General features: G+C 36.6%; 2 protein-coding genes across 2 annotated transcripts in view; both read left to right on the top strand.

Annotated features, from left to right (window-relative positions):
• LOC112043700 (peptidyl-prolyl cis-trans isomerase G) overlaps positions 1 to 13582 on the top strand; it is a 244743-nt gene that overhangs the window by 158540 nt on the left and 72621 nt on the right. The gene's annotated exons all lie outside the window — the stretch shown is intronic.
• Positions 1 to 13582, top strand: part of LOC112043613 (guanine nucleotide-binding protein subunit alpha homolog) — a 39127-nt gene that overhangs the window by 12306 nt on the left and 13239 nt on the right. Inside the window, exon 2 of the mRNA XM_024079112.2 lies at positions 11307 to 11575. Coding sequence (XP_023934880.1) covers positions 11307 to 11575 — 269 coding nt within the window. The remainder of the gene's footprint in view (positions 1 to 11306; positions 11576 to 13582) is intronic.

Below are 13582 nucleotides of genomic sequence, written 5' to 3'. Positions count from 1 at the left end.
ATTCCTGCTATTTTGTATGGGGCGGGGTGTCTTTCAGGGATGGCAGTGGCGCAGATATGAACCCTCAAATCCCTGTAGCTCTGAAAGTAATGATCGCAGATATCCTGTTAATTTTACAAAATTGCTTTATTATTAGCATACTCCTAATTTATAATTTCGCCCTAATGTCTGTCGAGCCAAGTCGAGCAAAAAAGCGGCACGGCCGTACCATACTTTTCTCGAAGCAATTCAAGCGATTTTCAACCCAGAAGCCTCACAACTTTTTACGGTAGAACAACTCCAGAATTGCTATATTTTTACATGTTTTGTTTTTTTATGGCATTGTCTTTCACTCATCACGAGAAATGTCGTTGACGAATCTTAAGCCTACTGGATTATCAACTAAACAACCATCTAAATTTCAATTTAAGCCTTCAGAATTTCTTCATGTAAAATACAAACAAAAACTAACTTTATATTGACGTCAATAAAGTTAACATTCCAAAGACGAAGTGCATTTATTAATGTAGGAGTCCCTACACCTTGCAGCGAAGTGTCGTTAGCACTTAGTTTATTTCCTTTGTTTCGAAACAGATCCATGATTCACCACGTAATAGTATATTTGCTAATAATGCGTCGTATTATGAAGCCGATAAATGATTACTAACTTTGTAGATAAGATCATTATCTATAAGCGAACATTTCCAATATTTGTTATTAATGTTTATAACTTTCTTGGAAAGCGTGAGGAAAAGCCAAATCTAGCAATATCAGAAATATTCGCGTTTTTCTCCATTTGGAAATACTGTGTTAGGAGTTGCTACGTAGTGAAACGTAAATTTCGAATTAAAGATTTAGAAAAATACATGACAAAACTAAAAAAGCCAATGATATATGACATGAATGATTCGATTGTTTGTTTGCATTGAATAGGTTCCGAAACTACTGAACCGATTTTAAAAATTCTTTCACTCTTCGGAAGTCACATTATCCCCGAGTGTTATAGGATATATTTTATCCCTCACTCCTATGGTAACGGACGCCACGAGGGTGATAATCGGTTCTATTACCTCCTACACATGATCAAGATCAAGTACAAGCGCGCTTAGGGATGTAGGCAGTGAACAACAGGTATATCCAAAACATAGCCAGAAACCATATTTCGATATTTTTCCAAGTGGACGCTAAATTTGATCGTCTGTGGCTGGCGTTACTAATTTGTTTTGAGTTCGAGTGCTGTGGATCATTCTTCATTTATTAGACGTTGAAGAAACCATTATTAGGGCCTTATTATCGACGTTTAACAAGAGTATCTGTTATTCCACAACACCGTTCCCATTTCATAGTAACAATAATGACATTGGTTTGAAATTAAACCCTTTTGTTTAGCAACCGGTACGCATTAATGAGCAATTAGCAATGCGAGATATAATTAACTAGTCATCACCTCTATAATGACCTATTATTGCAAGGCCAGGCAAATTACAGGAGGGACTTTGAGACTGTGACTTTGAGTTAGCCCAATGCAACTTAAAAGTTTAGAGTATTTTTATAGCGATATTTGAAGAGCCAAGCAGGATAGGATGGTAAGTGACAAAACTATTGCCTATAAATAGACCAACACTGCAGTGGTGCTAACATGTGAAGAAAAATATACAAATTTTCGACCAAGTAGTAGCCCCACTGCTATCTCTTTCATCCCAACGCAATGAAAGCGATAGCGATAGGTAGCGCCGTAATTGGTTGAGTTTCAACTATTTCTATCCAGAGTTAGTGCCACAGGACATGCAATAACATCTTACTAGTGGAACTGCAACCTGACGAGTAGAAGTTAAGCTTCATTTGAAAATTACTTAAAATAAAAACTCAGTAATTAAAACATTGACGCAAAACTTGTTCCGAAGCCACATAGGCTATAACCACTTTACCAAAAAGGCATCATCATCATCATCATCATTATCAGCTGATAGACGTCCACTGCTGGACATAGGCCTCTTGTATGGACCTCCAAGCTCAACGGTCTCGAGCCGCCAGCATCCAGAGGCTCCCTGCAACCCGCTTGATATCCTCGGTCCACCTAGTGGGGGAGTGTATTTATTCTAGTAGTCTTAAACTTAAGACTCAGTAGATAATAGTCTGCAGGTACTACTAGTGTTTGTCAATAATTTATTATTGTTTTTCTGGATTTTAGACGAGTAAGTTGATTGATCATGATCTCATCTTCTATAGAGTTGTTTTATAAGGAAGTGTATATTAGACAATCAATCACACTTGCATCACACGTCATATGTAATTATTTTTTCTTGTGCATTAGGTACACAAGTACGTAATATTCGTTTAATACTAGATGTGTAGATTTTATTATAACATCAATAGTTTTTGCAGCGCACGCGATGTAAATAATATTTTAGGTAATTTTTTACACCTTGCGTTATTTTGGATATTTTGGAGTTATATTTGGATACACATTATTGGAGTTTTAGGAAGTGTGGAGGATTTTGGAGAGTCCAAACCACAGGGAGACGCGTATAAATAAAACACGTAATTTCTTGATAATCGAGTAGATGCGTTCGCTTGTCGCTTCGAGAGAGAAGTGGCGTGATTATTACATGGGGTGCTTTATTATATAGGCTTTGAAGCGTCCGCATTCCCTTATCTTTATTGCAGTAATAGTTTACAATATAAAGGAGACAGAGTTACATGTATAAAGGAGATGGTAATACAATGAGAGCGAGATAACAATATTGTAAGAATAGTACAATAAACATACAACAGAATGAGACAGTTAATATTAGAGTAGTAAAGCAATATAGAATATGATTGGTTAAACAAATACATGGTTATAATATCGTATTTTAGTATAGTAAAGATATTTTAGTACACTATCAGATAATCTACATCGGCATGCAATTATATACAATAATTATTGCTCTTATAACTAATTATCTAAATAGAGATAATTCTTAATCACATACAGTTATTATTCTTAATGTAATAGGGATACATTACGTAAAGTAAGGGTAAAAACTTACTAATCAAGTAATCTAATATATACTTAATATTAACTATATTATAAGCGGATATATTAAATATGTACATTCACCCAAAGTATCGTCAACTAGAATTAGTGGCCTAACAATTCTTAACAGGAAGGGTCCCTAATTTTTTGAAAATATTTAATTTTTTAAATTTAATATTTTTTGAAAGCATTTAGGGATAATGTGGCTGCCCAACAGTTTTTCAAATCGATTTCGTAGTTTCTGAGCCTATTCATTACATACTAACAAACGATCAAATCTTTCCTCTTTATAATATTAGTATAGATTAGTTAATATAGTGAGGAAACCTGCATACCACAGAATTATTTTAATTCTCTGCGTGTGTGAAGTCTGCCAATCCGCATTGGGCCAACGTGGTGGACTATTGTTCTAACCCCTCTCATTCTGAGAGGAGACTCAAGTTCAGCAGTGAGCCGAATATGGGTTGATGACGACGACCCGAATGTCTCATACATATCAATATATTCAAACCCCATTGCTTATATTGATAAACTCCGAGTTAGCAGGTCGCTCAGAACCATGATGGAAACAAAATTGTTACCAAGTCGCAATATTGTTTATACTTCTATCTTTAAGTGTATGAGCAAGATTCGCGTGAGCGGCGCCTCAAAGCATATTATCAATGAGACACAATACACCTGTTAGCGTAGCAGTATTTGCTCGATTGTTTGCCGAACAAGAAAGCGTCTCAATTTCTGATAAGGGGCGTGTTTTAGTCGACTGGTTTTTATCAGTAGCTCGCCTTGCCAATAAAGGCTTTTGTCTGTAATCGTTCACCGTATCCTTCGTTAATACACCGGCTCACAGAAACCGACAAGTTTATACTAACGTCTGGGAATACAATTTTAAACTCCATGAGTAAGTACTTCTCTATGACATGGTTATCTCTTAATAACAAGGTTCCCGAAGCAGTTTTGGGTCCTCCTCCACAAAAGTTCTACTATAAAGGGGCCATACCTAAAACCATGGGTTTATTTTATTAATTAAAGGTCATGGGTTTGACACTCTTCCACAGGGCCATTTTGGTGCCCGTTCCAGTCTTTTCGAGTCATTGGTGGGAACAGTGTTTTATGGCAAAAAATCGTTTGGACTTGCTTAAGGTTATTTATACAGCTATGCAGGCGTCGCGCGGTTTCACCCGCGTGGTTCCCGTTCCTGTAGGAATACGGGGATAAAGTATATCACTTGTCGATGGTGAAGCTTCCCAACAGTAAAAGAATTTTTCAAATCGGTTCATTACTTTCGGAGCTTTGCAAGCAAACAAACAATCAAATGTTTCCTCTTTATACTATTACTAAAGATGAGTTTATTAAGACGAGGTTACAGGATTGACGAATTTGTTAATGATAAAAATGCTTGAAAGAAATTAGATTACCGTTTACCGTTTACTCAAAAATAGAACTATTAATAAAATAGAGTCACTATAGTGTTTTTCAGATAGCATGGGTACGGTGACAGTTCGTTTCACTCTTGAAAGTTTGTCGCGATTCACGATAACAGTACGTATTATGAACGTCATAAGGCAACTGTCACCGGACCCATGCTATCTGTAAAACACTTTACAAACAAATCATATGAAATAAAAACTTGAACAAACTTTTACTAAACTTGCTAAGGCTACATTATACATTGGCTTGACATACAGGAATTTGATTTTTATTTACTGGATACTGTTTATTATTTTTATATTAAATAGTTACATACATCACATAGAATATTATAAAGCTTTGCAAGTATGTTAGGCCATTAACGGGGATTATTGGGTAAACGCAAAACTTTCTTTATTCAAATAATATAGAAACCTTTATGTAAACATATTTTCGCAATTGTTGCGAGACTTTGGTTAAATAAATATGTTTATTATATGGCGACCGTGGCCCGAGATTATGGCGCAAAAACAAATGATAATATCACAAAACCTTACATAGATTTGGTATTGTCGTTCAAGGGAACATAATTAATTCTCAAGCTTTTTGTACAACAACGAGCCTTTTACCTGATCGGATCGTATCGCTAACTTTTACGTAATCGGATCGTATCGCTAACTTTTAGGGATTAACATAATTAACCCTTTAGTAAGAAACTAATGTGATAGCCCAGTGGATAAAAAGAGCCGTGATAGCCCAGTGGATATGACCTCTGCCTCCGATTCCGGAAAGTGTGGGTTGGACTGGTCCGGGGCATGCACCTCCAACTTTTCAGTTGTGTGCATTTTATGAAATTTAACTGTTCATCATCATTATCAACCCATATTCGGCTCACCGTTGAGCACGAGCCTCCTCTAAGAATGAGAGAGGTTAGACCAATAGTCCACTACGCTGGCCCAATGCGGATTGGCAGACTTCACACATGCATAGAATTGAGAAAATTCTCTGGTACGCAGGTTTCCTCACGATGTTTGTCCTTCATCGTTTGAGACATGTGATATTTAATTTCTTAAAATGCATATAACTGAAAAGTTGGAGGTGCATGCCCCGGGCCGAATTTGAACCTACGCTCTCCAAACCAGATGCCATATCCACTAGGCTATCTATCTTATGTCACATAGCCTTATTTATCGTTTTACCAGCGAGGCAGTTTAAGGAATTTAGTAGATGTTATAGTAGATAGATGACTTTATATTTGTTCTGAATAAATACCACAGCTAAAGCACAGAATGCATATGTACAATAAAGCCATAGTGCCCCTTCAATTGAGCAACAACAATAATTTCTCAACATATCATTCGGTTTATATCATGTTGTGCCAAGAGGTGTTTGCGTTGGCACCAATTTATGATCGTTCGTTCGTTCGTCATCAACCCATATTCGGCTCACTGCTGAGTTCGAGTCTCCTCTCAGAATGAGAGGGGTTAGGCCAATAGTCCACCACGCTGGCCCAACGCGGATTGGCAGACTTCACACAGCAGAGAATTAAGATAATTCTCTGGTATGCAGGTTTCCTCACGATGTTTTCCTTCACCGATCGAGACACGTGATATTTTAATTTCTTAAAATGCACATAACTGAAAAGTTGAAGGTGCATGCCCCGGACCAGATTCGAACCCACACCCTCCGGAATCGGAGGCAGAGGTCATATCCACTGAGCTATCACGGCTATATATATTTAAGATCGGATTCCTGAAATAGAGTGTCTATAAGCAGTCACTTATAATAGTAGGGGAGCCGAAGAGGGGATTTTTGGAGTTACTCGAGCAGTTGAACATAAGAGACTATAGCTTGCACGTTGTTGAGTACCTCTACTAAGTATGAGCTCTTAATATTGGTGGGTACGTTTAGGCAACCAAAAAAGTAACTTCAAAAATACTCATCCAGCATGGATACAGTGGATTAGTTGTTAGCTAAATGGTGTACATATCGAAAATCTAACGATTTGACCGTAAAGTAATGGTTTAGGAGGGTTCCAAAGTTACAAAATAAAACCCTTATATTTCAGTATCCGACCCACAAGCGTGGCTAATTTTTTACTTATTTTGAAGGAAATAAACGCTAATATTTCCTACTAATAATCACAGTAAGCCAAAGTAATCCCACCGCTGAAAGCGAAACAAGTATATAACCATTTATATTTCCTATCATCTAATCTACCAAATCTAATCGGTCCCCCATGACGCTTTAGTAACTGCAAATTTAGCATCCCGGGCTCTGCTATACCTAATGCAAACTTTTTGAAAGGAAGTATAACTTTTTGCTTGTCTTATGTATCAGAACCTAACGGTGTTATCATATTTTGCGTTACCTTCTATTCGTTTGCATTGTCGTGTGAAAATTCGTAACCGTTTGATACGGATCATGATCGTGGCTGCGTAGGGCTGGCACCTCCACTTTGACGACAACAACGACAACAACGATTTTAGACATTCATTCATTATCAACCCATATTCGGCTCACTGCTGAGCACGAGTCTCCTCTCAGAATGAGAGGGGTTAGGCCAATAGTCCACCACGCTGGCGGATTGGCGGACTTCACCCAACTAGAGAATTATGAAAATTCTCAGGTTTCCTCACTATGTTTTTCCCTCTCTATTTTGTCAGTTTCTGAGCGCAAGCAAAATACGAGTGGGCCTGCACAAACTCGACGAGTGAAATGGAAAGAAGCTAGGAAATGAGGCAGAGGTTCGCTCTTGTCGGTTTTTGATCGAAATCAAGGAACTTGTCTTTGATTTCGATCAAAAACCGCGGAGCGTCTAATAAAAATTAACAAAATAATTAATTAAATTTAAGAAAATGACCTAAGTAGTTATCATTGTGTGGTTGTGAAAATATTATTGAATATAAATATAATAATTTTATATTTAAAATATATTCAATGCATAGTTAAGTAATGTTTCATAGACGGAAATATTATTACAATATTTCACTTTACTTACATGGAAAATTCCTGGAAATCAGAAGGCTTAGACAACCCTATAAGGGACGCACCGGAGCAGTGACTTGGCGCGTCACTTTTCATTGTGTATGCTCAATTTTAACACGGATTGTAGGTGTGACCTCATCAACTTGACATCCTTTATTGCCTTAAATGTGGACTTTAAATGTGGAGCATTTAAGTTTTGTAGTGATTTAAGTGTCTGTGTCCCACGGAATTACTCGTAAGATATTCATACTCAAATGATAAAGTAGTGTTTACTGTTTACCAATTTTATGTATGAAGATATTAATTAATCGAAGTCGGATATATGACTCGCTATATAATGTGCTGTATAAAACATTGCCAAATCTGTTAAATTTCAAACCCCATTACATTAATTTATCATGGAAAAATATAACTTTTTCGGTCATCTGTATGCTTCTGATCTTCTGATTATTCCATGAATTTCTCAAGTTGATCTTAGTACTCAAACCAAGATAAAAAAGTGTGTATCAGCTCCGACGCACGAATGGAGTGAACTCTTTCAGATCGACTGTCTAAATAGGTGTATGTTGCCCCGCAGCATACACCTATTTGAAAGGTGCGCAGAATAGGTTGCGCACAAAATACGTAACGCTGTCATTCGTTCATCGAATTTTACTGCCCATATTTGTTTACTACCGGGGGCTATATATGAAAAATGGATTCTTATGGAGTAAAGTCCAATAGCAGTGATAGCCCAGTAGATATGACCTCTGCCTCCGATTTCGGAGGGTGTGGGTTCGAATCCGTTCCGGGGCATGCACCTCCAACTTTTCAGTTGTGTGCATTTTAAGAAATTAAATATCACGTGTCTCAATCGGTGAAGGAAAACATCGTGAGGAAACCTGCATGCCAGAGAATTATCTTCATTCTTTGCGTGTGTGAAGTCTGCCAATCAGCATTGGGCCAGCGTGGTGGACTATTGGCCTAACCCCTCTCATTCTGAGAGGAGACTCGAGCTCAGCAGTGAGCCGAATATGGGTTGATGACGACGAAAGTCCAATAAACTTTAAAAGTACTAAAAAACTCGCAACTTTTGTAAGATTAAAGATTGGTCTCCTCATCTCATCTTGAATATAAGTACTAGGTAAACAGCAGAAGAAATACTCAATAGATTATTACGTAGGTAGGTACGTAATTGTAACGATGTATTTATAACTGTGTGAATTTCGAATTCGTCTCTATCTCTTCCTATCGATAATATGGTCTTCGATAGAGAGACATAGAGAGAAACAGAAATGGTTTTGAGATTCACACTTTCGAGTAATAAATAAATAGGTGTGGCACTCGGGGGTTGCCGCGGTATAGCTATTGTATTCCATTTTTTTATCAATAAATATTTATTTATTTTATTTATTCAGTATTTTTTTTCTTTACAAAAAAATAAACTAAAAAAAAATAACGTCTTTACGTTAAGCTGGAATAGTTTAATAAGTTTCACACCACTTGTCCAGTTGAGTCGACATAATAATGTCGAAATGTGTTAACTTGATCACGGCCTGGGTGTTAGGTTTATTTTCGTTACGGAATTTCTTAATTCGGTCGCCGCGCTCAAAGACCGCGATAAAAGCTATGCGATAGCTTAAACATCGCTACAGAGTATCGCTATAGTTCCCGACTTTAAATACAAACGAGAGCGTCTTATACGCGTGGTTAGCGAATAAGGCCCCAGTCAGTGTATGGTCAGTCGAGTCAACAAAGAAGCATTATAATAGATAAATAGGTATGGCGTCAATACAGAGATGAGATGAATGAATTGAAGGCTGAATAAGATGGAATTGAATGAAATGCCTTGTTAGGTTCAATGGTTTTGAGTTCATCCAATTTATTTTTGCTCATTTAGGCTAATAGTCTTGCACTAGAATTTTAACTGTAAGCTATTTACTGTCACGTGCATATTAATGTTAGGTTTATTTAGGTTTAACATAAAGAGAAAATTCTATGCTAATCTACTAGTAACGTTGCCATAAGTAGGTGAATAACTGAAGTACTTGAACTATTGGTTAAACTCTTTAGTTAAAGTTATAATGTTCAATAAACTGTAGTAAAAGCTTAACCATAAACATTAAAAATTCGCTATAAAAGAGTATCAACTTAAACGCGTTTGAAGAAGTCCATATATAAATGACTGCTATGAACATGAGGAAGCAGGTAAAAGTTAAACCAATCCAAAAATAAGGACTTGCGTTCGAATTTTGAATCGTTCCCATTGAGAATCGTTGTTTTCATATATTTGTACACTAGCTGACGCCGCACGGTTTCACCCTCGTGGTTCCCGTTCCCGTAGGAATACGGGGATAATATATATATCCGCCTTCTTCTATAATCTATCTATAGGCTATCTACACTGAAAAAAAATTTTAAATCGGACCAGTAGTTCCTGAGATTAATTAGCACGTTCAAACAAACAAACAAACAAACTCTTCAGTTTTATAGTATTAGTATACTCGTAGATATATATTATGATGATCACCGATTTTGTGGACTTTGTGGACGTGTAAAACTATTTATATTGTAAGAATTTCTGCGTTGTATAGAATAACCTTGCAACCCATATTATTAGCGTATCAATTGTAGATCCTAGTACATCTAAGTTTAATATGATCATAATACTCTTTGTCTGTCAGTGAAAAGAAATCACTGGAAATTTTAAACATATCTCGATTTTTTTAAGTTTAAGGTTAATGGAATTCTGCAATTTCTTAAATGTCACACGCAATGACCCTTGAATCTCGTTTACCTACGTCCCACAATATAATATGTTAATGTACAACTTAATCATGTAACTTATGCATTTATTTTCATTTGGACAATGATATCTTCTCCAGGAAGTCTGTTGTATCATCTGTTTTGATTTCGGAATTTCCAATGATACGCTGTTTTTTTTTTATTTACTGTTAAACCACGCGTGAAAGAATGACGTGTTGGCGTAATTTTCTCAAATATTGTTCAACAAAGTCTCTATATTTATTATGACCTAGTTTTATATAGAAGGTAGCTTTAATTTTGATCGCAATTCGCACCCGACCAATTATTTTTTTTTAGAAAAATGTGAAAGAAATATTAATTTATTGAAAATATACCCTATGTAAAAACTATACGTTTAATTTTGAATAGAAACTGTTCTTGTTTTTTTTTAAAGTGATTTAAATATGAACCTCTTTTGTTAATAAAATTTTATCTCCTGCTTATTTCTCTCCTTACTAATACACACTTTCACCCCCATATTCATAAACATGACATGTAAACCTCAATTTTCTTGAAAGTAATGTATACCTAATTACTACCCTTTAAAGTTCACTTTAATTTGAAGAAATTTGAGGTCCTAATTCATGTTTATATTAATATGATCAATATTCCCATTACCCTCCAACTAGTCGGGAAAGACTGTATTAGAAGTGGGTACGACAATAGACCAACGGGACGGGGATCGAACCACCACCCCTCGGTGATGAGTCCGACCGCTCTTACGTTGAGCTATTGAGGCTCTAATTAACTTATACTCTTTTTTTATTTTTATTTTGAATAAACAAGCGCGGATGGTGGAACGCGCTTGCCTAGAAGATGCCTATTCACTCTTGACTTGAAAATACCCATATTGTAGGTGGTGAGGAAAACTGAAGCTGGGAGAGCATTCCACATCTTTGCAGTGCGTATAAGGAAAGAGGAACTAAACCGCTTAGTACGCGTCTGAGGGATTTCGACAACGTAGCGGTGCAGATCTCTGCGATGCCTAGCAGTCCTGTGGTAGAACGGCGAAGGTGGCACAAGATCGAACAGTTCCTGAGCGCACTCCCCGAAATATATCTTGTAGAACACCGATAGGCAGGCAACCTTTCTCAACTCATATTAATTTGATTCCTCTTGTACATTCCAGAGTGACTCAGTGAGCTACTTCTTCGGTGAGCTGGAGCGCATAGCGCGGCCTGACTACGTGCCCTCGCACCAGGACATCCTGCACTGTCGGAAAGCCACAAAGGGCATTACGGAGTGCACCATCAACATCAACAATGTGCCATTCGTCTTCGTCGATGTCGGCGGGCAACGGACGCAGAGGCAGAAATGGACGCAGTGCTTCGACTCTGTCACGTCTATATTGTTTCTAGTGTCGTCGTCGGAGTTCGACCAAGTTTTGTCAGAAGATAGGTGAGGGTTATAATTTATATATCTAGTAATTTATAAGGTTTCATCTTAAAGTATTTTTATCATATCCCCGAATGGCACATACTCGTACCTTCCACACAGGACACTAATAGATCGGTGGAAAGATAAGCATTTACCGGACGTTCTTCTCATGTCTTCGAATGGCACATTGCTGCTAGACAGGATACTGAAAGATGGATATGGATTCTTCTTAATTGTCCTAATTTATGGCCAATTTATGGCCAATACGTATAATTTGGGTCTGAGTTGAGGTAGAATACCTAATACAAAATCATCAGAAATTGCTTTCGCGAATGCTTTATGCTAATATTATTATTTATAGTAAAAGTGTTGAGCTTTACAATTTTATCTCTATTGTACTTTACCCCTGCACAATATGGTAATTCTTTGTAGTTTATTACAAGTGTTACGTAATGTAACTTCGCGCTTTGAATAAAAAAACCACCGGACAAATGCATGTCGGTCCACGCGCAGTGTAGGGTTCCGTAGTTTTACGTCACAAGTGCCTATTTAAAATAGCAGTTTTTGTTACTAACAACTTTTTCTAACTAATTTTGTATGAAAGGAGATGGTCAATTTCAGGTCTACTCTTGTACCCCGTATCATTAAAATTTAAAAAAATACAAGGATTTTATTAAAATTTAAATAAGTGAATACATCAAACGAAATAAAAATAAATAAATAAAATTAAAACGCAAGTTTTTAAGTTTTAAATGGCTTAAACCAACTATGACATGACAATTGACAGCAAACGTCAAATTGACTACTGCATTGAAAACCTCACCAATCCGCCATTATTACCCGTATTAGTGTTGCATTTTCTTGATAATGAATATTATTTCGAAACAATTAAAGTAAATTCTTAGTTTTTTACTTAAAAAATAGTTAAAAAAATATTTTATTTTATTTCCGCCAGGGTACAATGACTGATCCTGGGCTGCATACAATTTTGGACAATCTTCTTTCATTCAACTACAATATCTTTAAGATGGTCGATTACAACTCTTTATCTTGTTAGCCCCACTTAGGCTCTCCTTTTTATTTCGTTGTGTTTGCTGCTGAGAAATTCATCACCTTTTCAAAATCAATCATTTAGCTGGCAGGGTTGAGAGATATGTGGCGAGGCGAATTGTAAGGTTTCTTTTCGTCTACGGAATCCTAAAACTGTTCCTGATCTATCGCTGCTATTCTCAGAATAGTCAATAATTATATTATTGTAATTTGACGCACGCTATGCCGTGGAACATCATATTTTTAGTTGTATATTTAATAATACATTATTGTCATAATAGTATTTACTTTAACACGTAGAATAACGAACGCTTGACCGCAATATAAGTTAATGGAAAATGACGTGGAAATTTTATTGAATTGACAAGGGAATATTAGTCATATTAGTGAATGTTATTGCTAAATTTCATTAAAATATATGAGTAATAGTTCTCTGGGGATCAAACAAGGTTTAAAAAAGTATATACAGTATGTAATCTTTCAAATAGTGGTGAAATATTTTTTACTTTAAAAAACATTTAATTGAAAAATTTAGAATTTAAACTTTCCTGAGTATAATAATGAAATAAATAAAAGTAAAACTCACGTGGTTATTGTTGGAGTAAGCTCGACCAAACACTTTTTTTTTGCTAAACCGCTCTGCGCGAAACAAGCTCATATCTTCTGGCAATCGTTATGGTGGCCGCGTCCTTATCCTGACACCGTATCATCATCATTATCAGCATAATTTAAAAGCTCACCACAGGGCCTCCCTTCTTGTAGGAGAGGGGGTACGGAGCTTGTACCCATCACTCTGCTCCATTGCGGGTTGACGGGATTAAGGTGATAATGGCCACTGTCGGATGTTTTTATTTATTACCGGGACGGATCGTATAACGTTATCTAACTTACGGTAGGCGTCCAAAGATCCGCACCGTACGCGTCGGTCATCGCATCAAACAGATTTTAGTATTATTTGTCAATTGAAAGTCATACAAG

The sequence above is a fragment of the Bicyclus anynana genome, chromosome 5 (genome assembly GCF_947172395.1).
Source record: "Bicyclus anynana chromosome 5, ilBicAnyn1.1, whole genome shotgun sequence".
Lineage (NCBI taxonomy): Eukaryota > Metazoa > Arthropoda > Insecta > Lepidoptera > Nymphalidae > Bicyclus > Bicyclus anynana.
Note: the sequence above shows the minus strand (reverse complement) of the source record. Positions and strands in the feature narration are given on the sequence as shown.